This window comes from Scylla paramamosain, chromosome 6, assembly GCF_035594125.1.
Source record: "Scylla paramamosain isolate STU-SP2022 chromosome 6, ASM3559412v1, whole genome shotgun sequence".
Lineage (NCBI taxonomy): Eukaryota > Metazoa > Arthropoda > Malacostraca > Decapoda > Portunidae > Scylla > Scylla paramamosain.
The window spans coordinates 5,447,721-5,473,251 of record NC_087156.1 but is presented as its reverse complement, the minus strand read 5'-3'; the positions used below and the strand labels follow the sequence as shown (position 1 = coordinate 5,473,251).

The following is a 25,531-nucleotide window of genomic DNA, read 5'->3' as shown; positions in this document are numbered from 1 at the left end:
TACTGTAAAAACAAATCTATTTGGTACAGAATAATATTGACTGTGTACATAATTATACATATACCGAGAAGAAAGATCAAGGAATAAGTTCACTTTACTGATTACATCATTACTTGTCTGTTCTTTCCCAGTAACAATTTACTTTGTACTTTTACAATCATTGTAAAGTGCAAAAGTGAGCCCTGAAAGAGAGCAACTGCAAAGCTCTTATTACAATTCTGGTAATTATATTTTATAAAACCACGGTCTTGTTAAACCATCCTCGGTGAGTGACAAACATTCAAGTGGCTATTTAGATCTTGTACTCTAGACCAAAATATATCTTTTCTTATCCAATAGATCTGAAGTATTTTAATAAGTTCTTATATACTAATATCAAAATATGATTTTAGTCAAATTCATGCTTCTTAAGAAATTCATGATGGCTTCTTTGAAAAAAAAAATCATATAAAGTGGACCAAAAGGCTTGGGAGAGAACAGACCTCTACCATGATGCAGTCTCCAGTATTTTGGGCACCAAGTGAATCATGTTGTCATCCCAGTGAGAAACTTGCACATTTACTTTTGTTTTATCAAACCAACTTTTATCCAAACATGAGCAAAACTGTAAATGCCTTCCCAGAATGACAATTTAAAGATAAGAGATGACTTAGAAATTTCAAGGCTTCTTTTGAGAGGCTCCTCTGTCCACACCATTTGAAAACTGGACTTGTTACAGCTCAATTCTGATATGCTTCCAACATTAAAGCTCTAGGCAATGACTTGACAAAACCACATGTTCCTATTCAACTCAATTCTGGCAACCTGACTCTTAGGCAAAGAGTAACGGCTCAGTATAATCAGATTTCCTTAGGGATGAGGACCTTTCCTCATAAGGATCAGCAAAAGGGAGGACTAAATTGTTTGTACATGTGCAGTTGAAAAAAATTTTGTATAATCTCTATTCATCCAGATTTATTCTGTGTTATTCATCTTAATTTATTCTTTGAGTTCTGGATTTCCTGATAGTTCAAGAATGCACAAGGAAAAATATAGTTATGAACTGGTGGGACAACACCTCCTACAATGGTAAAGCTAGACAGCCTCTCACCCTCAAGGCTCAGAGGGTTAGCCAAGGAGGCACAACGGTTATAGTTTCTATGTTGACAACAATGCCAGTTTTAGTTTGCCTGCATGAAAAGTCCTCAGACCCAAATCATTCTAATGTACATGATAATTTTTAATATTCTCTATATAGTTTTAGAAAACATGATGTTAATCCAGAGAATGAACAAATTGTATGCTGTTTCAGTGCTGGAATTTCAAAAACTTATTTGAAAGCCATAAATCATAAAAACAGTAACTTTATTTTTAAGTACATATCAGTTAAAATGAGTGCTGCTGCTTTCCTCAGACATGCCCACCTCATACTTACTGCTACCGTCCACCACTTGAGGTATGCCAGTCAGCTTTGGAGGCCTCAAGTAAGCACCCAGTGCCTGGTCACTGGTGTACATAGATTTATGATTCCAAAATAAAAATTCATTTTACAATAAGCATACGACTGGAAAAATGACACTGGCAAGTGAAATCTCACTTCAGAAAAAGGAAGCCTATTGACAACAGATTACTGAACAGAACTTTGATTCAACCACAAACACTGGGCTATGACTTCTCAGCTTAAGTTCCTCTGTGAGGATGGTATTGTGAAGGGTTGACAAGTGTGGGCTGTCACAGGGCAGATGAAGTTGGGGTGTGCGTGGGGATGTGGGGCCTCTCCTCCAATTTGTCGTACTCCAGGTGGAACTCTTTGGGAACCTTCCGCCAATTCTATGGAAAAATAGAATTTCAATTAGGATAAAATTCATTACATGTTCTTTCCATCTATTCATGTATTTATGCTAATGTCTCCAAATTATTCTGTTAAGTAATTTATTCTTGGTTATTCTAGTTCCCTCATTCGTTCCTGCACCTCCATCTCTCAAATACTCCAACTTGGAGTGATAAAGATTTGGGTGTGGTAGTCTGTGACCAAATCTGTGGTCCTGCTGAAAGCATTTTTCAAGCTATGGCTGAGTGGCTGAAGAATGCCCCACATGTTTCTTAGTAATTATTTTCAATGACAATTGCATTAAGGTCTGGAGATCAGCATGTCCTCTGTAATTACTGTGCATTACTACAGGAAGGAACTGAAAAATCTAAACCTCCACAAATAAAAGCAGCTATCCTCACTTAAGGTGGAAGAGGCCAACCACCCAAATTTTCGGGAAACAATTGCCTGCTGCCCCTTCAGACCAAGAACAAAAAATAAATCAGTTACAGTGGTACCACAGTATATGTCCTTAATCTGTTCCAGATCCTTGGACTTCTACCAAACAGGATGTATACTAAAATTTTTTCCATAAGAAATAAAGGGAAAATGATTGATCCATTCCCATGAAGAAATCCTATTGTTATTGGCATATTATACAGTATACTGATGGGGTTATATAAAATAATTTATATAATTTAATACTAAAATACATATTTGATAACATATAAGATGTATAGACATAAGATGCACCCCCATTTCAGCATGGCATATTCAGGAAAAAAATTTCTTTATGTATTTTAGCATGTAATGTTTAAAGCAAGCTAGTGGTACAGCTGGACAATAAGCAAGCAATCACAAAAGTAAAAATATCCTACATGATTGCAGTAATAAAACAGAGGTAGTGGCCTAGCCACACAGGTGGGGCGAAGAATGCAGTCCATCTGCCAAGATGTCAACAACACACTTGGTGCATCAATGAACAGGGTTTTATTTCATTTTTAACATTTCCTTGCATCATATTGTGGTTGAAAAATGTGATATAGCACCCTTGCCTAAAATACGGTGGTGTAACTCTTTGGGTGTGGAAGAATCTCACCAACCTGGCAACACTGCTTGTGGGCAGTTATAACTTTGTCTCGAGAGAGGTCAACAATGGTAGTGTGTAGTGTTGTGATTCATTCTGACCTATACAAATTCTAGCATGTGAGTCGTCTTCCAAACAGAGTCGTATACCAAACAAATTTTTTCGCGTTCAAACAGGATGTATACTAAGATGGACTTATTTCAAAGCAGACATATAATGAGGTACCACTGTATATAGATAAATGGAATGGCATAAGCATAAAGAATGAAGAGAGACTTGCAGTCACATCCTCAGAGAAGTTATGAGGAACAGGCATCTGGGTATATTAGATAATGATATTAAATATACATAGAGATTAAATGTACATAGTGAGATTAAATGCATGTAGCTCATCTTCTATAAAGGATATCTCTATTGCATGAAAGGCATTTCCTTCACACTTCTATATTCTCCTTGTCATTGCATCCACCATCTGATTAAATCAGATAATCGTCTCTTATCTCAAAATCCAACACTTAGTAACATCCATCACTCCACAATTAAATGTTTTAGTGAACAAGACAAACTGATTTCACTACTTTAATTTCCATTACTATAACTACATTTTTGCTACCCAGCAACTGAATGATTCATCTGCACTTGCAACTAGATACTAACCTGGGCATCAAAATAGAAGTAGGTTCCTCGCTCATAGTTAGGGCCCTTGTCTACTGGGGCCATGCCAGGTGCTCTGGTTATCCACACTCTCTCCTCTTTGTGGTACCTCCAGTCCCTGTTGTACCTGCAAAAAGAGCTCTCATTAGCTAAACTGATAAAACCTTCATGACAAACGTTCATGCAGAAATGATCTCTTTGTCACAGGGCTAAATTTATTCTGACATGGCTTCCCGACTACCAAGTTGATTTTTAGAGGACTAGCCACCCAATTCCCGTGATCTAAACCCCAATGAAAATATTTGGTTCATAATGAAGGTGTGCATACAGAAGAGGAATATTGTAAAGCTGCAGATGCTGATCAGGGAGGAATGGAGCAATTTAAACTTAAAAGCACACAAAACTTGCTCAGTTGCTTCCTTCACAGCTTCAAAAAAACATAAAAAGGAAAGGGAACCCCATCAGTTACTAGTATTGTAGTTTTATTTTTTTCATTTGAAAGTTTTTTTCATCTGTAGTCTTGGAAAACAACACACTGGCACACAATGTATATTTGTGTTCATCTTTCCTAGTTACAGTGGAACTTTGGTTCTCAACTTAATTAATTCTTGAATGCCATTCAAAATCTAAAATGTTCAGAAACCAAGACTATTTTTATTTTTCTGATGGATTAATCCATTCCCAGACACCAGATGATTGCCTTTTTTAACTTGTATAACAGTACTTTGTACATTAAATCATACAAGGAAGTCCCATTATAAGAGCACTTGGAAACTGATGATACGTGATGAGTAAATTAGGGGCGGTTTTTGTTACAGAAGTGCAAAAATCCAATAAGAGAATCAGTTTGGGACAAGTAAAGTGATGGAGGCCAGTGGGAGACTCCTAGCTCAGTCATTCTAGCAAATGCAGTTCCCACCATTTTCTTTCAAGCCTCAGGGATGCAGGGACTGCTCAGCTGGGGAGTGGCAACACAGTGTGTCACCACTGCCTAACACTTAATACATCAGTTATATGGTACAGATAAGTGTTATGTTTATTTTATATGTTCATTCACAACTAAATAAAAAGTAAAGCTATAAATAGGAAAGCCAAACAGAGAACAGTATGGCATGGATGTGCACTGGGCAAGGGCTGCGACATGACTAACATGCACACTGTGATTACGTGTGTGCCGGCAGTCTTGTAGCTTATTTGAGAACCAAATTATGGTATGGCAATCAAAGCAAATAAGAGTTCAAAACTTTTTTCATAAAATGATTTGTTTGAAAAGGGAGCCATTTTACAAGTGAGATTCCACTGTACTACACCTTTTTTCCTAATATCCTTAAGCAGGAAGTGAGCACAAGTTTCTCCACCCCCCTAAGGCCAGCAAATACAAAGGTACTAGTTTCAAGTGAGTAAGGAATTGAACAAGCAATCAGGAAAGAAAAAGGAGGTTGAGACAAGTTGGAAAGTAAATTACCACTTGATAACATGAAACAATCACAAAAGCCACAATATATGGAATGAGATGAGATAGACTCCTGAGTCCACCTCAAGAGACAACCAAAATGCAGGGACAACCAAAATGCAGCTTACACAGTGGAATAATATTACACAATGAAACAACTTAACTCTATAAAAAAAAATTACATAAGGATTAACTCATTCTACATTTCCTAAACTGGCAAATTTTTGGTCACTACATCTTACCTTGGACCAGTTTTTTCACAATATCTAGTTATGGAAATCAATTTTTCTGAAACATACTTACAGTTCTGCAGCAGCAAGAATTTGTAGCACATCTCCTGCATTTGAGTAGAACATATAGAACAATAGATCTTCACCATATCTATCAAACTTGACTGGTGCTAACTTCCCTCTGAAATAATTCATTGATGTTAAGTCTGAGAATAATGTAAAGAAAAATATGAAAAGATGCTAGACAAATTTTGATATAATAAAAAGATGAAAACTATTCACAATTCATAAGCACAAGAAAACATGAAGAGGAGACAAAAGAGAAAAATGAAGGAAAAAAACAGAGTACATAAGAGATGATGGATCTATCATGATGCAAAAGTAAACCAAACCAGCTTTGCTAATGGGTTGGGTATGCAGTTAAATTGACCGTTGCACAGTTGTACTCCCCTTGAAGTTAAGATGAGGGCATACTTGTGAATATGATTGTAAATAAGTACCTATGTATGAAAAGGATGCCTTGTTTCCCATTAAAAGACAGCTGTCAGATGGTAACGATTTGGAATCTCACAATACTCAACTGATGATGATGGTTTGAAGATGGTGTATGAAAAAAAAGTTTATTAGTGATAAGGCAACCAAGAATACTTGCCACAACTGACCTTATTTGCTGATTGGTGAGGTATTCCTGGGGTACATGGTAGTCAATGTCTTGGGGTCTGCAGGGAGTTTCAGCCCAAGGCCCAGCAAAGTTTGGGTAAAGGTTTTCAGGTGAATTCAAGTTAAGACCTAAAGTCGTTAGATCAGAACCTAATGCCAAGGAGACCAAATTGTGGTCCGTTTCTGCCGCTCTGATAAAAGTTAGAAGACCCACCATGCCAAACTGATCAGTCACCATCCCTCCAGGAATGTTGGTTACCTTACCTGCAATACATGAAAAGTATGACCAAGCAAGCTCACAATGTTAATAATGTCTTTGAAGTAACACTGACATGCCTTGCAACATAATGCAATAATTTCATGCAGGAATGCCACAGAACACTTGACTTCTGATCTTTCTAAAATTTCTGATTGGGGCAGAGCAAACTTGGTATTGTTCAATGCCTCAAAAACTCAATTCCTCCATCTATCAACTCGGCACAACCTTCCAGATAACTATCCCCTCTTCTTCAATGACACTCAACTGTCCCCCTCTTCTACACTGAACATCCTCAGTCTGTCCTTTACTTATAATCTGAACTGGAAACTTCACATCTCATTTCTAGCTAAAACAGCTTCTATGAAGTTAGGCATTCTGAGATGTCTCCGCCACTTTTTCTCACCCCCCAGCTTCTAACTCTGTACAAGGGCCTTATCCGTCCATGTATCGAATATGCTTCACACGTCTGGGGGGGTTCCAGGGTTCTACTCATACTGCTCTTCTAGACAGGGTGGAATCAAAAGCTTTTTGTCTCATCAACTCCTCTCCTCTAACTGACTGTCTTCAGCCTCTATCTCACTGCCGCAATGTTGCATCTCTAGCAGTCTTCTGCCGTTATTTTCATGCTAACTGCTCTTCTGATCTTGCTAACTGCATGCCTCCCCTCCTCCCACGGCCTCGCTGCACAAGACTTTCTTCTTTCTCTCACCCCTATTCTGTCCACCTCTCTAATGCAAGAGTTAACCAGTATTCTCTATCATTCATCCCTTTCTCTGGTAAATTCTGGAACTCCCTGCCTGCTTCTGTATTTCCACCTTCCTATGACTTGAATTCCTTCAAGAGGGAGGTTTCAAGACACTTATTCATCAATTTTTGACAACTGCTTTGACCCTTTTATGGGACTGGCATTTCAGTGGGCATTTTTTTTATTGGATTTTTGTTGCCCTTGGCCAGTGTCCTTCCTATATAAAAAAAAATAAAAAAAATAAAAAAAATAAAATACATAAATTCTAAGGTTCAATATCTTTTATAAAAGCAATGCATAGCTGAGCCTCAATTTCTTGAGTTGCAGTTGCCTGAATTGTGTATTTTCTGGACAAAATCATGGATAAGTAAAATCCTATTATACTACTGCTCTTTGAACACCAACTTTTATTCATGGGATGTGTGTCAGTTATGGACTGATCACACAAGAACTAGCAGAGTGTGCACTAGTCCTGTAGCATGTTCTGCACATTTCTTTTGGGCAAAATAGTGGAGGCACTTAGCAACCCATCACTAGTCCCTATGAGCCTTCCTGATTCCATAGCTTATCATATATACATATTTTCAACATGTTGAAATTTTACTAAGCTTAAAATTTTGAGGATGTAGCAAACATGAAAGCTCACTGAGATAAAAGTATCAACAATTATTGAGGCTGCTGAATACACACGGACACTGCAATGGGGAAGAGAACTGTACCTCACACAAGTCCAATTATGATATACTTAAAAATCAGGATTCCAAGTATTTCAAACAATACATCCCTCCCCCTTGCCTCTTAGATTACAAAATTGAGGGTCAACTAATTTAATGATATTACTAAAACTACACACTGTGTAATTTACAAAAGCTTTGTACAAACCATCAGGAGAAGTTTGGATTCCTCTTTTTTGTGACTGGTTCTTTTCCGCTGCCCTCAGCACCAGGTCAGATGGAGTATCAGTACCCGAAGTAGAATTTGACTTCTTTTCGTTATTGGAGAAGCCATCATCTGAAAATGGTGCGAAGACTTTCTTTCGGTTAAGGGATAGAAACACAGTGGTTTGCTGCAAGTGATGAAGACTTGAAACACTAAAATCTTAACTGTATGCACAAATTCAAGCCATCCATTTCCATTAAATAAAACAATCAAAATTGTCTCATGAATGTACTAAGATACTATGCAACGCAATTTTGTCAGTACATTCATAAAATTTATAGGTATACATTTAATGCAAAGTATAACTTAAGTTGAATGAATAATGTGAAAATATCTTCCATTGAACAGATGCTATAATTGATACAATAAAAGTCTCAAGTCTCTTTAATATGAGTAGCAGGGGTATTAAAGGAACAGAAATAATAAAAATGAGTATAGAGTAGTATCCTACAAAACATGGGTAATATGTGTAATGTAAACATAATATACATACTTCTAAAGTATAATCTTATGAGAACCTACAAGACCCAACATACAAGCTTTATGTACAGCATATGTATGGTATACCTATACAGTCACAGATAATAGTGATAAGTAATCAAATTTTAAAACATGTGGATAAAAATAATTTTTTGAAACGTGTGAAATCGAGGCTTTTTCTACTCATCTCCAGAGTCAACAAAATCATGATCATTATATTCTAGGTTACTAAGATTGATGCATTATTTCTATTATGAAAACACAATGCACTATAAGATGAAGTTTTATGTAGAAGAATTCTTACAGTGATCATTACGGGTTAAACCTGCAACAGTGAGCGGTGGACCTCACATTTGTGATACATCTTACCAATGGTTTATAACTTTTTGCATTTGCATGATTGTAATCTGTATTTCTTACAATGTTATTTCATATGATGTAATAATAACAGTAGAGTCATTCCTCATTATCCACAGGGTTTAGGTAACACACACACCCATAGATAAGGAAAATCCATGGAAAATTAGGGAGCCCCTCTTTAAGAATACCCTTCAGCCCCAACACCTTGGGAGAGAAAAAAAAAAAAAAAAAAAAAAAAAAAAAAAAAAAAAAAGCAGCAGCAGCAGCATAAGGCATGCCTTTCTGTAATTTCTTTAATATGCTAACCTCCTCCAGAGTCATCACCTTCCTTGCATGCTTAGCGTTGTCTCTAGCCAGTGGTGTGTGTGTGTGTGTGTGTGTGTGTGTGTGTGTGTGTGTGTGTGTGTAGATATGGTGTGTGTGTGTGTGTGTGTGTAGGTATGGTGTGTGTGTGTGTGTGTGTGTGTGTAGGTATGGTGTGTGTGTGTGTGTGTGTGTGTAGGTATGGTGTGTGTGTATGTGTGTGTGTGTTGCAGTGAGCAGCAGGTGATTTGAATTTGTGGCTGGCAGCAATCCCAGTAAAGGTGAAACTGTGGAAACTGAAACCATGCTTAACGAGGGATGATTGTACTACAAAAGAAACACTATTGATGAGCACTATTGCTGTAGATAATATTTACAAAATACTTTTAGAAGCAGTAGGTATGGCAGATAAATTTTCAGAATTTGCCACAATTTAAGAAATTTTGATCGTAGGATGTGAATTACTACATGTCAGTAGGTATGGCAGTCAAATTTTCAGAATTTTGCCACAATTTAAAAAATTTGGGTAGTAGGATGTGAATTACTACTTGTTAAATTGAGGACCTTGTCCATATGATGTGAATTACTACTTGTCAAACTGAGGGACTTGTTCATATGTATGCATATAGATGGAGGTAGGTAGATACAGATGGATAATCACCAATGGAATCATGGAAGCTTTGTCATTTCAAAGGACTTTCTATAGCAAAACAAAGAATGTGAAAAGTATGTGATTTCTTATGGATTCCCTAAACTGACACACATGGAGTAGAAAGCCTTGTGAAGAAGGCAGTTAGCAAGATTTGAAGTGCAATTAGCATGAAAGTAGCAATACAAGATAGCAGCAGATGCAACCTTGTAGCAAAGAGAGAGAGGCTGAAGACAGTTAGAGGAGAGGAGTTGAGACAAAATGCTTTTGATTTGAGGGAGAGTACAGGTAGAACTGGAAGAACGGACAAGGCTTCTGTACATATACTGTTCATGAACGCTAGAGACACGAGCCCCTCCTCCTGGGTTGAGCATGTCAGGGGATCAACACTCTGGCCTGCTACTGGTTGATGGTGTTTAGTGGAAAGTGTGCATTTTACAGTGCTTCATGGTTTCTTTACCAAAAAACACACAACTTTGAGTACATGAAAACCATCCTTCACCATCTATACTAAATGTCTTATTACTTGAACACAAAAGCAAGTCAGTAACACTCAAAGAGAAGACATGGAGTGAGAATGAGAAGTATGTTGGCTTGTAAGTTCCTGGGTGGCCGAGAGAATGATATTAGTTACCTCGAGGTGCATAGGGAAACCTGGACTGCAAACATCCAACCCCTCACCTGAGACATGGGAAAGAGAGTGGCTGGGCCAGCGTTAATGCCCGGTGGGACCATAAACCCCACTGGCCAGGCCTGTGGTTTGCCCTGGGACGATAGGGTGGGCCACTGATGACAGGTCAAGCACGCCTTGCATTGCTGTCACGGTGTTTTATCCATTAATTGTAATGCTTGATCAGCATGTTTTTCTTTCTGCTTTGAAAATAAGAAAATAACCTGCAAGAACAGGGTGATTATAATGTCTCAAGAGTGTTTCCATTGCGACAATGAATGGTAGTGTTACTGAGTGGGTCACACCCCTCACCTGAGACATGGGAAGAGGAGCGGCCTTGCCAGCATTAATGCCCTAAATGACCATAAACTTCTGCTGGCCAGGCATCTGGCTAGCTCTTGGGTGATAGAGTGAGTCACTGATGACAGGTGAAACACGCCTCGTATCGTTGCCACGGCATCTTTTCCATTAATTATAATGCTTGATTAGCATTTTTTCTTCCTGTTGCACCACAGCTTTCTTTATAACTTTTCAGTCACTTTGAAAATAAAAAAATGACCTGCAACAACTGGCTGATTGTTATGTCTCAAGAATATGTGTGTGTGTGTGTGTGTGTGTGTGTGTGTGTGTGTGTGTGTGTGTGTGTGTGTGTGTGTGTTATATATACACACACACACACACACATATATATATATATATATATATATATATATATATATATATATATATATATATATATATATATATATATATATATATATATATATATATATATATATATATGAGACAGAGAAAGAGGTACTCAAGGGATTAACAGTAATGTGAAGGGAAGACCACTGTCTAGGAGAGTGAGGTGTCTATCACTGCTTAATGAGTCACCAAAACAATGTCAAACCCTCTGCCACACCTCAGGACACCACCACCCAATGAGGATAGAATCCAGGGCCCACCAAGCTCCACCATGAGGGAGGGGCTTGTGTCTCTAACGTTCATAAACAGAGTATAGTTAGCAGCTGGAGGGATGAGGAAAAACTGGCAGATAGTTCAGAACACTTTAACTTCATGGAAACTGTTATAGTGAGAGACAAGATGTGAGATGTGAGGTTTTCAGATGAAATTATTTGTGAAAGACAGACTAAGGATGTTCAGTATAGAAGAGGGAGACAGTTAAGGGTCACTGAAGAAGAGGGGACAGTTACTTGGAATGGTGTGACAAATTGATAGATGGAGAAAATGAGTGTTGAGATTTTGCTCCTATCAGAAATATTAGAAAGATCAAGAGTCAGAGGTTCTGTGGCTCTCCTATATGAGCTGCTAAATTCCTGAAGGATAGGATGTCCAGGAAAAGTAAAATACTAAGTGTAGGAGTGAATATAACACTTTGATTTGAATACTTGATGAGCAATAGAAAGAGTGAATAACAGGACAGAACCTCAAACACTGCAGTTAAAAGATATAAGACAGTGTCTATTTATGACAACAGCAAGAGAATAGTCAGAGAGGAAACCTGAGATTAAGTTACAGAAAGAAAGGAAGCTGCAGGAAGGCTACTATTTGTCATATATAAATATCTACAAAAGCAATAAAAATTCAAGTGAAGACTTCATAAGAGTACACCTGAACTAACAAATTAGGCCATACACCAGTTGGATCTAAGTGCAGGTAATGCAGTCTTTACTTCAATATATGTACACGTGTTTTAGGTAGTAACATGAAAGCAGACCTACGTAAATGTCAATCTTCCAATCTTATGCTTTGGATTTAATAAACTGCTTGTGATAGTTACATGTAGCACTGTGGATGGTTAGCAGCATGCTGTGCTTCCTTCACTCTGCACATGAGGAGCGCCACTTACTTTTACCAGTGGGGTTCGCCTGTGAGCCTGGTAACGCTGGGAAGTCTTCACTGCTCATGGTGAACTCAGAGGTTTCAGGGGTGGGTTGCTTCACCATGCCCACTGTCAAATATTAGCAAGAAGTTGAAGTTATCCACTTTGAAATGAACAACAGTTTGAGTATGGATCTGACTGAATGAGTATTTAGGCTCATCAGATAATTAAGAAAAGTTGGTAAACTAAAAACACTTGCTGTTTCAAAGAGTAAAATACTAAGACAGTCAACATAATTCTGAATCCTTCTATTTGATACACATTTATTTGACTGATTTTGATGGCCTATTTTAACGAAGTCTAATCAATTATCTATACCTAACCATACATCTTTCAAACATTTTTTTCCTCTGAGTGTCTCCCAAAGAGGTGCCCTCAGCAAAAAAACATCCAAACATTACCTGTTTCTGCAAATGTTCTCTCTACCAGAACTTTTTTCACATGTTTTCCTTCATCTTATCATTCCACCTTTCAAGTGGCCTTCCTCTCCTATAAGGATGTTAAGTTTTTTTCTCAATGTGTTTCTTTCCACTTTTCCACTACTCCATATTTAACTTCACTCCATTTGCACAGGAGCTCATACCATATCTTTCACATGCACTTTCATTGCTCTCACCTTGTCACTGCATTCCATGAAGTTACAGAAAAGTACTAGAGTTAAACTTAACACGAGTTGTGATCATGGGAACTTTTAGTTGCATTATCGTACTTAGGCAATGTATTTCTCATCATTGTCTACAACCATGCAGTATGCTTTATGAGTACTTATCACTATTAATATTACATACATGCAGTGACAACAAATATTATTCATTTGAAACTCAAAAATGAAATTTTGAGTTTCAAATAAATAATACTGCAGGCCTGAATATTAATATACTATTAATAGTAATAAGCATTCCTAAAGTGTATGAGGGGTGTTCAAGGAGATCTCAGCCTAATATAGGAGGGAAGACAGGAGCCTGGTGTGGCTGAAACATGTTCATACATGTTCCAACAAGTAGTACATGGGCTGGCATCCTCCCAACATTTTTTATTTAGTTCAACAGTGACTTTTTGTGAGTGAGGATTGCACCTTCCAACAAAATCAGTGAAGTTGAACATCTGTGATAAAATTTTCCATGATTCACAGGTAAGTGCTACAGTTGATTCATGAGGAGTTGAGGGCAGTGCTAGGAGATGGTGCCCTATCCCATTCCATTGTCAAATACTGGGCTGTTTTCCTCAAGCAGGGCTGAGACTCATAAGGGGATGACTCACTGAAGTAGTGGTCCATCAACCGCAGTCACCAAGGAAACTGTGGCCATGGTGGAGAGCACGGCCATGGATAATTGCCAAATCTGAGGGCTTCATTACTACTCAGCTGGGGACTAGTAATGGATCAGTTGTCACCAGAAGCACCTTAGCAGAAGAGGAACCAGATAATGACTTCAATGGAGATGTTGACCCTTATGAAAGTGGATCTGGAGGGATTCATGGCTTGAATTATAACCCATGATGAAATGTGAGCTCTTCACTTTCATCTGGAAACCAAAGATGAATAGGTAATGGAAGCAGTCCTCCTCTTTAATGTCACAAAAATTTAAGGTTACAAAGTCATCCTGGAAGGTTAGGTTGACAGTGTTCTGGGACCCTAAAGGGATCCTTTTCATGGACTTCTTGTATCATGGTTGCACCATACTATGCTGACCTACTGGGGAAAATTCAGAAATGCTTGAGAGATGCTGAGGGAAAGTGACTAACATGTCCTTCTCTTGCAGGACAATGGTTCTGTGCACAAGAGCACTGTGGCCATGAGCAAAGTGGTGTCCTGCAGCTTCAAATTGTTGCCCCATCCCCCTTACTCCCCTGATCAGGTACCCTCTGACTTTCACCTTTCCCAACACATGAACTAGCAGCTGCAGGGTGTCTCTTTTGCTGATGATGAAGAGACCAAGGAGTTCATGGAGATTTTGGTGGGATTCAACCCACCATTCTTCAGGGACAGATTTTTGCAGTTGTAGACAATACTGAAGAAGTGCATCACCATCAAAGGCAATTACGTTGAGAGAAAGAAAAAAATTTAAGTTGAGTGAACCTTTGCTCTATTTTTACTCCCTTTGGGTTAGGCTGAGAATTAACTGAATGCCCCTTGTACTACATCCACAGCTTTAGGCACAATGCTGATGGGTAGGTTGGCAGAATACAATGATGCAATCTTCAGTTCCTGTGACTGAACTGAGGCTGAAGTTATCAAGCTGTAGGAGATGCATCAAATTCTGTAGGAAATTACCTATAGTTCACGTTCATGAGTCTGGTCTAATAATTTTACCAAGAGAGGGCATGTGAACAATGAAACACTGCCACTGCATGATGCTATTATCCAACTATACTGTATATTTCTTTCTTGCCATCAGACTTGTGCAGTAGATTGACTTTGTGTTCATGCCAAAACTCTTCATTATTACTATAAAGTTACAGAACTAGTTTGTAAAAATACAAATGTTATATTAAGAAATAAATATGGTTCTTGGCATTAATACAAAATTAATTAGTTACACATTTTAAAAAGAAGGAATACTTGGGTAAATCATCAAGCAAGAGCATTGCTTAGTGACAATATTGCTTTGTTTATGTACCCTCAAGTGGCCAGTGTCAATGAAAGTAGTTAGGTTTCAACACAAGTCTCTTAATTTAAGTAATGTGATATATTCTGATCTGCTACATGAGCAGTCAGAATACGACTTACCATATGGTTGTCTACCAGCCATTGGGTTTGGCTGAGAATTATCGGTGTTTCTTGAAGAGAGCGAGGGAAATTCTGAGAGGTCTAATGGGGGAGGAGCAGAGTCACCCCCAAAATTGCTATGAAGCCCCATCATACTATTTCCTCCTCCACTTCCATAAGGTCGGCCAACAAACTGGCTCAAGCCTCGGTTCCTGTACAAAAGTAGCATCTGTTAGTAATGACAAATATAAATAAGCTTTGGATTTCCTTAGCTTTACTTACTCGTAGTTTTATAGATTAAAAATCAAATTAATATTATGCCAACATATACAAAAATTGAGACAAAATGGTGTCCTTACCCAAGACCTTGCATATGCCGCAGCATTTCATTGACAACAGCTCGCTGCTGCGTCGCCGCCGTCGCCTGAATGCTGTTTGCCATAAATAAAGAGTTGGTGTTGTGTGTTGCTGCCACTGCTGAGGACAGCGCTGCCAAGCTGTGCCCACCTGAGCTGCCGCCACCACTATTGACCAGGTTACCAACGCTGGGGCCACTCACAATACCGCGACTCTCGATGCTTCTAGCAACAGTGCCGCCTAAACTCCCCATACTACCTGTTGATACACACACTTTTAGCTTGTGCCAAGTTTTAAAGTTTTATTACTTAAAGCACAGGAGATTACTTCCTGAGATTAGCTACAATGCATAACTTTTTACAAACAATTTGATATTCTATTGATGACTGAAAATAAGGTACTAATAAGACAAGAATAATTAGGAAAGGGCAATAAAAATTATCAATGAACTGAGACTTCCACTTAACAGTAATGGAGCTGGAGACTAAAGAATTCATTCCTCCTTATTTATAATTATTCAATTTGAGAACTGGTATGTAAGTATATAATGAGTGAAGAAAATAATATTGATGCTGATCACTATGGAAAGGCTTTGAAACCTACCTCATTTGAGCTCTCTAGAATGAAGCAGTAAGCATGTGGATTCTCAAGGAAATCCTAAACCTAGTCAAACTTAAAATTTTGCTTTAATGAAGCGGTTTCACAAATTTCTTCAAGCTCCAAAGACTGGTAATAAGATAATAAACAATTGTATTTCATGGATTATAAAACTTTTTTGCAAAGAAATGCATAAAACCATGTCTTATGCTACAAAATTTTTTAATACCTTTGCAACACATGAATGTATCTTATACAAGAATCAACATAGTGCATATAGTAGATTAACTGAGCCTGAGGTAAACTAAAGGGAAAAAAGGAATCTAGAATAGATAAGGGGTTATGATGGAGCTCATGAAGCAAGATCAGCCTGGGTGTGAAGGGGAGGATGTGGAGGATGGCAAGTCAGGTTACAAGAGAAATGAGTGAATCTAGTGCAGCAAAGTGGTCTGCCTGACAGGTTTTTACTTAGTGGCAAGAGTCTTTCAACCCAAACTCACACACTTTATGATCTGCACAGCCATAAGAGGATAAAATAATATTGGCAAGCACTTTCCTTGTTGGACAACTGCCCCACAAACATACTCAAGCTGACCTCGTCAGATTTGATATTTTCAACTTCTTGTTTCTGTCATTCTCCTTTTAACATTTAGTAAGATTTTGCCACCTCATACAATAATGACTGGGGATGTGAAATGTACAAAATATATAGAGCACAATATCGTAAAAGTTTGCACAACTTGCAGAAAATTATCAATCCAGTATTAAAATTATACAAAAATAACTTCTGATGATTTCAGCATTTTAGTATATTTCTGATATACAACAAGGAAGGTACATGCTTATTTAAAGCTTACTGAAAAACAAATGTCAGGCAAATAGTGTTGTCTGGAAATGCATGCAGTCCTTAGAAAAACATGTCACAGAGGACTTTTCAGGTTTACACAAGTGTGCTGGTGTAGCATCATTGGTTTAGGATTCTTTTCTGCTATATATTATATAAAATGACATCTTTGTATTCAGAGGATTTTGCATGACATTTTATTAATTTTCATCTGGATTTCAATACACATATGAAATAAACTAATTACTTTTAATCCTCTACAAATATTCAATTTTTTTTGTTTGCCACTGAACTTCACAAGTGGTGCTATATAACATCTCAAAAAATGTAATAAGTGGCAGGTATTACAGTACATATAAGGAGTGAGGTGCTGAGCAAATGATGCAAATATTGTACAGCAGTGTGGACGAGTCACCTCAAAACAAGTCTGTGGGAGATGCTTTGCCTCACTGTCCCAGAAAAATCCACTTATGTTAAATTTTCTTTCAGCATTCATTTGTAGCATTAATATATAAATGTCCATTGGAGGAAAATATTGCAGACCACAGGGCCTGAAGACAATGTGCAGTTTTTGAGCAAGAATGGCATGCTAAATTCAAGATGCTTATTTATTATTTTTTTTCTGCTGATAAGCTTTGATAGAATCAAGGAAGTCAAGCATATTATTACAAAAGTATACAACTTTTTTTTTTATGAATATAAGACAATGTTCATAAACTCCCTCCACAAAGTAAACCTACATATCAGCACTGGACAGATCAAGCTAGTGTTCATAAACTTCCCTCTACACAGTAAACCTACATATTAGCACTGGACAGATCAAGCTAGATTTGGAGTTCAGAGATAGATTGTGATCAGGTTTTGAATTGGACAAAGTGAATATTACTGCAGATGGAGCAGCTGTACATTTTAGAAGTAAACAAGCAGAAACTGTAAATTTTAGCAGTAAACAATCAGAATAGTTCCCTATTGAAATTAAATATGATGCAGAGCTTCACACAATAACATTCAGACAAGATGTACACTAACCTAACGTTTCTCCTCCTCCAGGCCTCACACCACCACCAGCCCTTGGGTTGCCAGCTGAGTGAGATATTGATGCAGTGCCACGGCCCACCAGTGGCTGTAAGGAAACTACTATTAATAATTGAGAGAGAGAGAGAGAGAGAGAGAGAGAGAGAGAGAGAGAGAGAGAGAGAGAGAGAGAGAGAGAGAGAGAGAGAGAGAGAGAGAGAGAGAGAGAGAGAGAGAGAGAGAGAGAGAGAGAGAGAGAGAGAGAGAGAGAGAGAGAGAGAGAGAGAGAGAGAGAGAGAGAGAGAGAGAGAGAGAGTGGATTTTTATGTATCCATTTCATAATCCTGCAATTGTACAAGCATTTCATATATTCCAACATATTTACTGTTTACTGTTCTTCTCTATTGTTGGCTCATGTTTGAGGCTATTCAAGAAGTTTGAAAGTATCATAAAAGGTGCAAGAAACAGGTAACACACACACACACGTACACACAGTAACAAGACTATAGATACTAAGCCAAACACCCAAGTGATTTCTATTCTCCCCTAAATTTTAATGAACTCAAGGCTCACCACATTCAAATTGCTCGCAACTTCAAGCTCTTCATGGACACTTTTGGAAACTAGTGTACATAAGACATCACTATCAGCAGTGATAAAATTCATTCAGCACTGAAGGCCAAAAGTTCTTGCTCATTTACAAATAGTAGGAAGGCTAAAGAGTACCCTCCTGTTAGAAACTGAAATGCCTAACAAGAACACAAGAATAGATGAACATTGCAATCAGTCAGTCAGCAGATGGTACATATCCCCAACAACATGGCTTTGACAGGGTTCCAGAGGGCCACAGTGAATGGCCTGGAAAAAGGACAGCTGGGTGACCATGCAATACACTATTTATGGATTCTGCACAGTTTCAACATTGAAGCCTATACCTTTCACAGTAGCAACAAATTTCCCAAGGAAAATTACCTCTAATTTTTCTGACAGGTCATACAGAAGACTTCCCTAGAATACCATAAGGTGTGGGGATTCAGAGGGGGATTTTAAGAATTAGATTTTAAATGCAACAAACCACTTCTATGTCTTCCTTGGCCTGCCTGGTGATTGGTAAATTGGCACTTCCTCTCCAACTACTCCCTAATGTTAGATGTCTCTTTGTTGCCCCAGACTGGCAGCTTTACTTTTCAAAAGTGCCTAATTTTAACCATAAAGGTTTGCAGAAGAATTATAGTAAGCTAAATATGAAGAGATGTTTCTTCACATTTATTTCAATGAATTATCTATACACCACCACCAGCAAACACAAATAATTGTACACCTAAAGATGCCTGTGATGTTCGTGATATTCACTTTTTATGGTGTAATTAATCCTAATATATGTCTTAGTCTATTTTTTTTATATTCATACATACAATTATATCAGCAATTTAAGCAAATAAGAACAAGAAAAATGTATAGACAAGCAATAATTAAAATGCATCAGATGGCAATGTATACATATATATATATATATATATATATATATATATATATATTATATAATTACTGGAGAGAGAGAGAGAGAGAGAGAGAGAGAGAGAGAGAGAGAGAGAGAGAGAGAGAGAGAGAGAGAGAGAGAGAGAGAGAGAGAGAGAGAGAGAGAGAGAGAGAGAGAGAGAGAGAGAGAGAGAGAGAGAGAGAGAGAGAGAGAGAGAGATGCTGTTGGCAGCATTCATTAGTCATGTGATCCTGTACAAGTAAATAGACATTTCTTACATACATACAACTGTCAGAAGGCAGTTTAGTGCAGCAATTATGAGCCACTGAACACCCAGGTTTACCAGCAACACGCAATAACAATTCTAGAACCTAAGGAACCTCAGAACCATTAAGAAGCCTGGAAAATTTTATTTAAATAAAATATGCCAGTTATCTTAGTGATCAAAACCATTATTCATTGTAACCTTAGATAAAGATAAGAACATGCACAACTTTAGAGTAATCAGCATTATATACAAATGTGCATCACTAATGTGCATCACTACTGAAAATATAAAAGTAATTGATTTAATTTGTAAAAAGCAATATTAAGGTTGAAATAAAATATTGCACTCCAATATCCCAATTGGATGACGTTAGGTTAGGTTACACAGTGATTCTGCTGTCTTTGAGGCAGCCACAGGAGGTGTTTTGAGGTGCAGAGGAGTGAAAGCAGATGGAAATTGTGACTTCGCCTCACAGCAATGCAGTGAAGTTACCTAAAACTACTGTAACATTATTTGCTTATTTGTTACATAGGTCATTACCATGGTAATTTATTTCTACATTTCACTGAAGTATCAGGGATGAGAATGCATTCAGCAGTTTGGTTAGGTCAAGGTCAAGAATGTTGGGGATGGTAATGCCGTACATAACAAACAAGTATACAGTGTTACTAACCTATAAGTAACAGTTTGGTCCGCCAGAGTGAAAAGTGCGTGATTCTGAAAATTTTCCCAGTCAAGGTGAAAACTTGCTCTTTGTCCTCACCACTTCCCCCACACTGAGCACTGCACTCTACCTCCCCACACACCCACGTATCCCTCAACATGTACCACGGGAACAAACAAATACGCCCGAAATAGAATAGGTGTGCAGGGAAACACAAATAACCACCGAACTTGTGAGAAATATGCAGCACAAAATCGCTGGTGAATCCCCCTCCATTCCTCCCCTCAAAGGCAACTTACGGGCCTCGGATACCGGGTATTATAACCTCTACGATCCATTGTCTAAAAGGGTATAGGACAGAAGGCCAGAAAGCACCATGGAAAGGCGTTATTCACGACTACAATGAGAACAGAATATGAGGAGCTTACTCTGACAGACAACCCGAGATCAACAAAGCCTGTGGTGCCCTCAGCGGCGGCCCCGGGAACCACTCACACGCCCGCCACGCTCAAAATTACCCATTATCATCAATTTATTAAGCTAACAGCCTTTCACAATTATTCTATTCAGTCATATGAACTACTGGTGGCTTATAAAAATGTTGTTATTCACTTGCGGCCATTACGGTCTCTTTATTCAGTCACTGGAGGCTGTTCATGGAGTTTATCGCGTTTTCTTATCCAATGATAGGAACAAGGAAGCAATGAGAGCAAGGAAAACGAGTGTGAAAGGTGCAGCACGGACGTCTTTGCAGAATGGAGTGAAGTTTGGAGTAGTGGTATAGGTAAAAAAAGTAAATACAGAAAGACAGCTTGGGTGTATTAAAAGGATGAATAGTTTTATTAGAGTTTGTAAAAGTATGTGACTAGAATCGGCTTTTCTCTCTGGAAGGTGAAGTGATTGGATTGTACATGTGTAAATGGGATGCTAGTAAAAAGGGAGAACTTTAACTAGCAAGGATGTAATGGTGAGGTAGGAAGAAGCTATTTTGCCGTGTCCACTCCCTCCCTTCCTCGGGTGACGCTATGCAAGGGAGCGACGCGTCAGAGATGGATGGATAAATCGATAACCTTTACAGTCTCCTTATTCGATCGCAGTATCTACAATTAGCCCTCTACGATTTGTTTATTAAATCGCTGGAACTTTTAGTAGCCCTTTGTAATTCCCATATTCAATCGTTGTAATTTTTAATGGTCTTGTACTATTCCCTTATTAAGCCGTAATGACTTGATAATCTTCTCCCCTTTCCTTGAACTATCACAGGGCCTTTCAGTGGCCTTTCACAGCTTGTCTGGATATGTTTAGCTCATAGTACTTATTCTTACGAAAATATTTGTTCGAGGCGTTATTTATTTATTAAGTTATTTATGTATTTGTCTATTTATTTATTATTTACTTATTCATTTATCTATTTATCTATTTACTTACTTATCTACTTATCTATTTATTGTGTTTGTTGAACTATGGAGAGACTTACTTAATACAGAATGGCCATGCAATCTGATAGCAGGAAATTATTTCTTTGTGGTTTGATATTGTCTTGCTCAATTCAATATTATCTCATTTACTAACTATTTTTCAAAGAAGTATTCGTGTGCATTCATTGGAGCTAACCGATGTTAAATTGACTTTTATTAAGGTTCAGTATCCATAAATATATATATATATATATATATATATATATATATATATATATATATATATATATATATATATATATATATATATATATATATATATATTTTTTTTTTTTTTTCTATGGTTAAGGTTAATTGATTTAATGGAGTTATTACGTCAGAGCACCAGGCAGTAGTTCATAATCGAGGCAACGGGGTCATGGGATGATGGGTAACAGTCAATACACAATCTGTAGCGACGGACACACACACACACACACACACACACACACACACACACACACACACACACACACACACACACACACACACAGATAGATAGATAGATAATTAGAAATATAGGTTTATTAACTACAAACTGAATATAGGGTTATAAATTGTGATTACAGATAGCTCTATCTAATAATATCCATCATTACACATTAACTAGTTGTAATCCGTGGACATTTATGTAACTCCGAAACAAACTTTAATAACTACGAAGCCAATTATATGACCCAAAATAACACACACACACACACACACACACACACACACACACACACACACACACACACACACACAGAAACACACACACACACACACACTCACTCACCAAGCTCTTTTGATTTCTTTCAATGTCAATGTAAAACATTTCCGCTTGTCATTGTAACCTACACTCTGTAGCCTCCAAGAATCTAATGCAAGTGATTTTTTTTTTTTTCCATCTTCACGGTTACAACTCAAATAAATTATTATTATTATTATTATTATTATTATTATTATTATTATTATTATTATTATTATTATTATTATTATCATCATCATCATCATCATCATCATCATCATCATCATCATCATCATCATCATCATCATCATCATCATCATCATCATCATCATCATCATCATTACACACACACACACACACACACACACACACACACACACACAGAAGCACATAACATGGCAAAATTCTAGACTGCACAAAGCCGACATGCCACACAAGGCACAAGTTATCTGCATCCCCCAAAACGAGGGTGGCACAACAGAATTTAATCCAGAAACAGACAAGTGATTCTCAAAGTATCTTATATGATGTCCCCTGTTTTGCGTGTAATAAACCTGCACGTCCACCTCCTCACGTTTATTGTGTTTATACAAAAATTATACAGTACATTTTTTACAGTATACGTATATCTTAGCACTGCTTAAGAAAAAAAAATTTCTTTGCTTGCATCAAAACAAATATAACAAATGATACTGGCATGAGACGTGTCAATGAACATTTATGTCTTAGAGTAATTTTATGATATACTTTTTAAACCATGACTTTTTGGTAGCTGACCTTACGTCCTCCCCCGCTTCCTTGTGTCATCCCCACGCTCCCCTGGACACAGGGGCGCGCATCCCTTAGTTTGGGAGCTACCGCTGTAGAGTGGTAGAGCTAGGCGCGCTGCACACTCGTGAATCGAGGCTCACCCTCCACCCAGCGATCTGCCACGGTGGTCATTAGCCCAGGCGCACACGGGCAGAGACAATGCTGTGACTCCGAACCATGAGGCCCTGGCGATGGTAAGGATACTTGCACCAACTCTGTCTCGACATTATTCTATATGCCTCACTAAGCGCACACTGAAACGCAGCAGAAACAGGTGACGCAGCACGTAGCAGGACAGAGAACATCATGAAAAAAGTGCGTTCCCTGGCACCCAGAACCACACGTGTCGGCATGGGCGTTGTCGTTTGAACGCAGTTTTCTACACACGTGCGGCACGGAAACACACTTGTCTATACTCATGGTGTTGTCCGCTGAGGAACTCGAAGTCGCATAACATTATTCATCCTGATATAATGAAAGTAACTAACAAAAAGAACTTTCACATCACAATGCAAATTTACCATGTACGTACTCATTTCTTTCAATGATCCTTTCCTGTACACATATCATACAGTAACATTAATTTTTCGAGCTTACTTTCCATGCTAGAGTTTGAACCAAAGCTTGTTAATGAAGTAGTCTTTGATGACCGCCATGACACTGCTTGTCAAGGTACGCATCACACCTGCCCTGCCCTGCCCTATGCTGCGCTGTCCCGTGTCTGCTGCGTCCTGTCTCTCCACGTGTGCCTAGCCTCACTACTTCTGTATAGGAAGATGAATCCCATCCCATAGTCTGAGCATCACATCCTTTTTATTTTAGATCCATGTTTTCCATCGCTCAACTCCTCTAACAACTTATCTCTCGATGGGTTCCATGATTACATATCTTCCAGCCCTCCCTTCTCAGAATCGGTAGTCTTAGCTTTCCTGGTTTCTCTCCGTAGGGCATCTGTGTCAAATTTTTTGCTCGCTTTTTATGCCTTCTCCAGGCCCTTTGTTCTTCCCTCTCTTTTGATAGTATTGACCACACCATTGCTACACACTCCAATGTGTGTGTGTGTGTGTGTGTGTGTTTCAATGTAGGTGTGAATGTTAAACTGCTCGTAGAACAAAAAAAAGAAAAAAAAATGTATCCTGTGTAGCGTTGCGAAAGGAAACAAGTGAAGGTGAAATGTGGCAGTGAATAAACGGCATGATTCTCAATATTTAGGTAGGAATATAAGAGTTGTATTTGTATTCTGTGTGTGACAATAAGAATTTTGATGGCTTAAGTGTTAGGGTGCCTTCATTACTTGTTTCCTCTTTTGCTGTAAGCCTATGTATAGCTGAAGCCAGGCCTTGTTTTCTTCGTTGAGTGATATTGTCTGCAATTGAATAGTGTTGTATAAGTAATATCGCATTTATGATTTAAAAGGGAAATGTAGAATGAACTACTTTCCTTTACGATCTATATTTGATAAAAAAGATAGATAAAAAAGAAAGAAATTTAGAAAAGATTTTGCTCAAGTTAATGTTATACTTAAACATTTATTGAAACAAGCAAATGAACTTGTTACAGACAGAAGTCTTAACACTATTTATGAGTCTTTGCTCGTGAGTGTTCTGACTAATGTGTGTTGTAATTGAACCTGTTTGCTTCCCCAAAGAGCTGCCACGCAATATTCCTGCGCAGGTATGGAACAGTAGATAGGACAAGAGAAGTATTTTCATTCAGAACAATCATAATTATTTATCTCTCGAAAAATGCACATATCATTAACTTGTAAGCTCATGAATACGGTGCGATGGCAGAACACACACACACACACACACACACACACACACACACACACTAGTAACAGTAGTCTATTCACAAATTATGTTTAGAAATACTTTGACAATTTTTTTTTCTACAGAGTAATAATATTTTACAATAAATTATGAATAAAAACAGAATCAAAATAATAATTTTTCATCCAAATAAAACAGACACACCGCCAACCCTGTACAATAAGAAAACGAACCAGCATATATTTTTCCCTCGACACAGCCTACCATGGTCCCCCTTCCAACACAAAACACTCACCTCACTCTCCCTTTCGTCGCCTTTCCCTTACGCAACGGGCCGAGGTACCGCTGGGTAACCGACCTCTTCGCGTCCCGAGCGGCGGCGAGAACATTAACCCCGTTGCCGGGACTCACAGGGGGCGGCGAGGAAGATCCTGCATTACGGGGCAAAAAGTGCTGCACTGCCACGGTGGGAGGGGAGCGGGGCAAGAGGGGAGGTGAAAGTCTGCTTCTGGGGTCGATGTCGCTCTGGCCTTCACTCACAATGTGGCTTTCTCTGTCCACGTGTGTGTGTGTGTGTGTGTGTGTGTGTGTGTGTGTGTTAATAGATTAGCATGCATGATGGGGTTCAATTACAATTTCCATGGTTACATAATTGTAAGCGTAAATCG

The 25,531-nt window shown here is 38.2% G+C and overlaps 1 protein-coding gene across 3 annotated transcripts; it reads right to left on the bottom strand.

Annotated features, from left to right (window-relative positions):
• On the bottom strand, nt 1-20,532 carry LOC135101251 (CCR4-NOT transcription complex subunit 2-like). 3 transcript variants are annotated; one of them, XM_064004935.1, is made up of 10 exons: nt 20,397-20,532; nt 17,701-17,794; nt 15,233-15,488; nt 14,895-15,085; nt 12,134-12,235; nt 7,760-7,906; nt 5,876-6,137; nt 5,287-5,394; nt 3,534-3,657; nt 1-1,809 (listed from the first exon to the last, which is right to left on the bottom strand). In XM_064004935.1, exons 1-10 carry the CDS (start codon nt 20,433-20,435, stop codon nt 1,711-1,713), a joined length of 1,422 nt encoding a protein of 473 aa, XP_063861005.1. In that variant the 5' UTR covers nt 20,436-20,532; the 3' UTR covers nt 1-1,710. The 3 variants fall into 3 exon arrangements, with proteins under 3 accessions (XP_063861005.1, XP_063861006.1, XP_063861008.1); XM_064004936.1 differs by having other exon boundaries at nt 7,760-7,888; XM_064004938.1 differs by lacking the exon at nt 20,397-20,532 and adding an exon at nt 20,107-20,248.
• Nucleotides 20,533-25,531: the final 4,999 nt, after the last annotated feature.

What these genes read in the sequence shown, in the direction of transcription:
- LOC135101251 (XM_064004935.1), bottom strand. Translation starts at nt 20,435, where the DNA reads ATGGATCGTAGAGGTTATAATACCCGGTATCCGAGGCCC. An exon ending in GGCTGGTAGACAACCATATG is followed by an intron (nt 12,236 to 14,894) that starts GTAAGTCGTATT and finishes AATATTTGACAG; the next exon opens with TGGGCATGGTGAAGCAACCC. An exon ending in GGCGAACCCCACTGGTAAAA is followed by an intron (nt 7,907 to 12,133) that starts GTAAGTGGCGCT and finishes ACCGAAAGAAAG; the next exon opens with TCTTCGCACCATTTTCAGAT.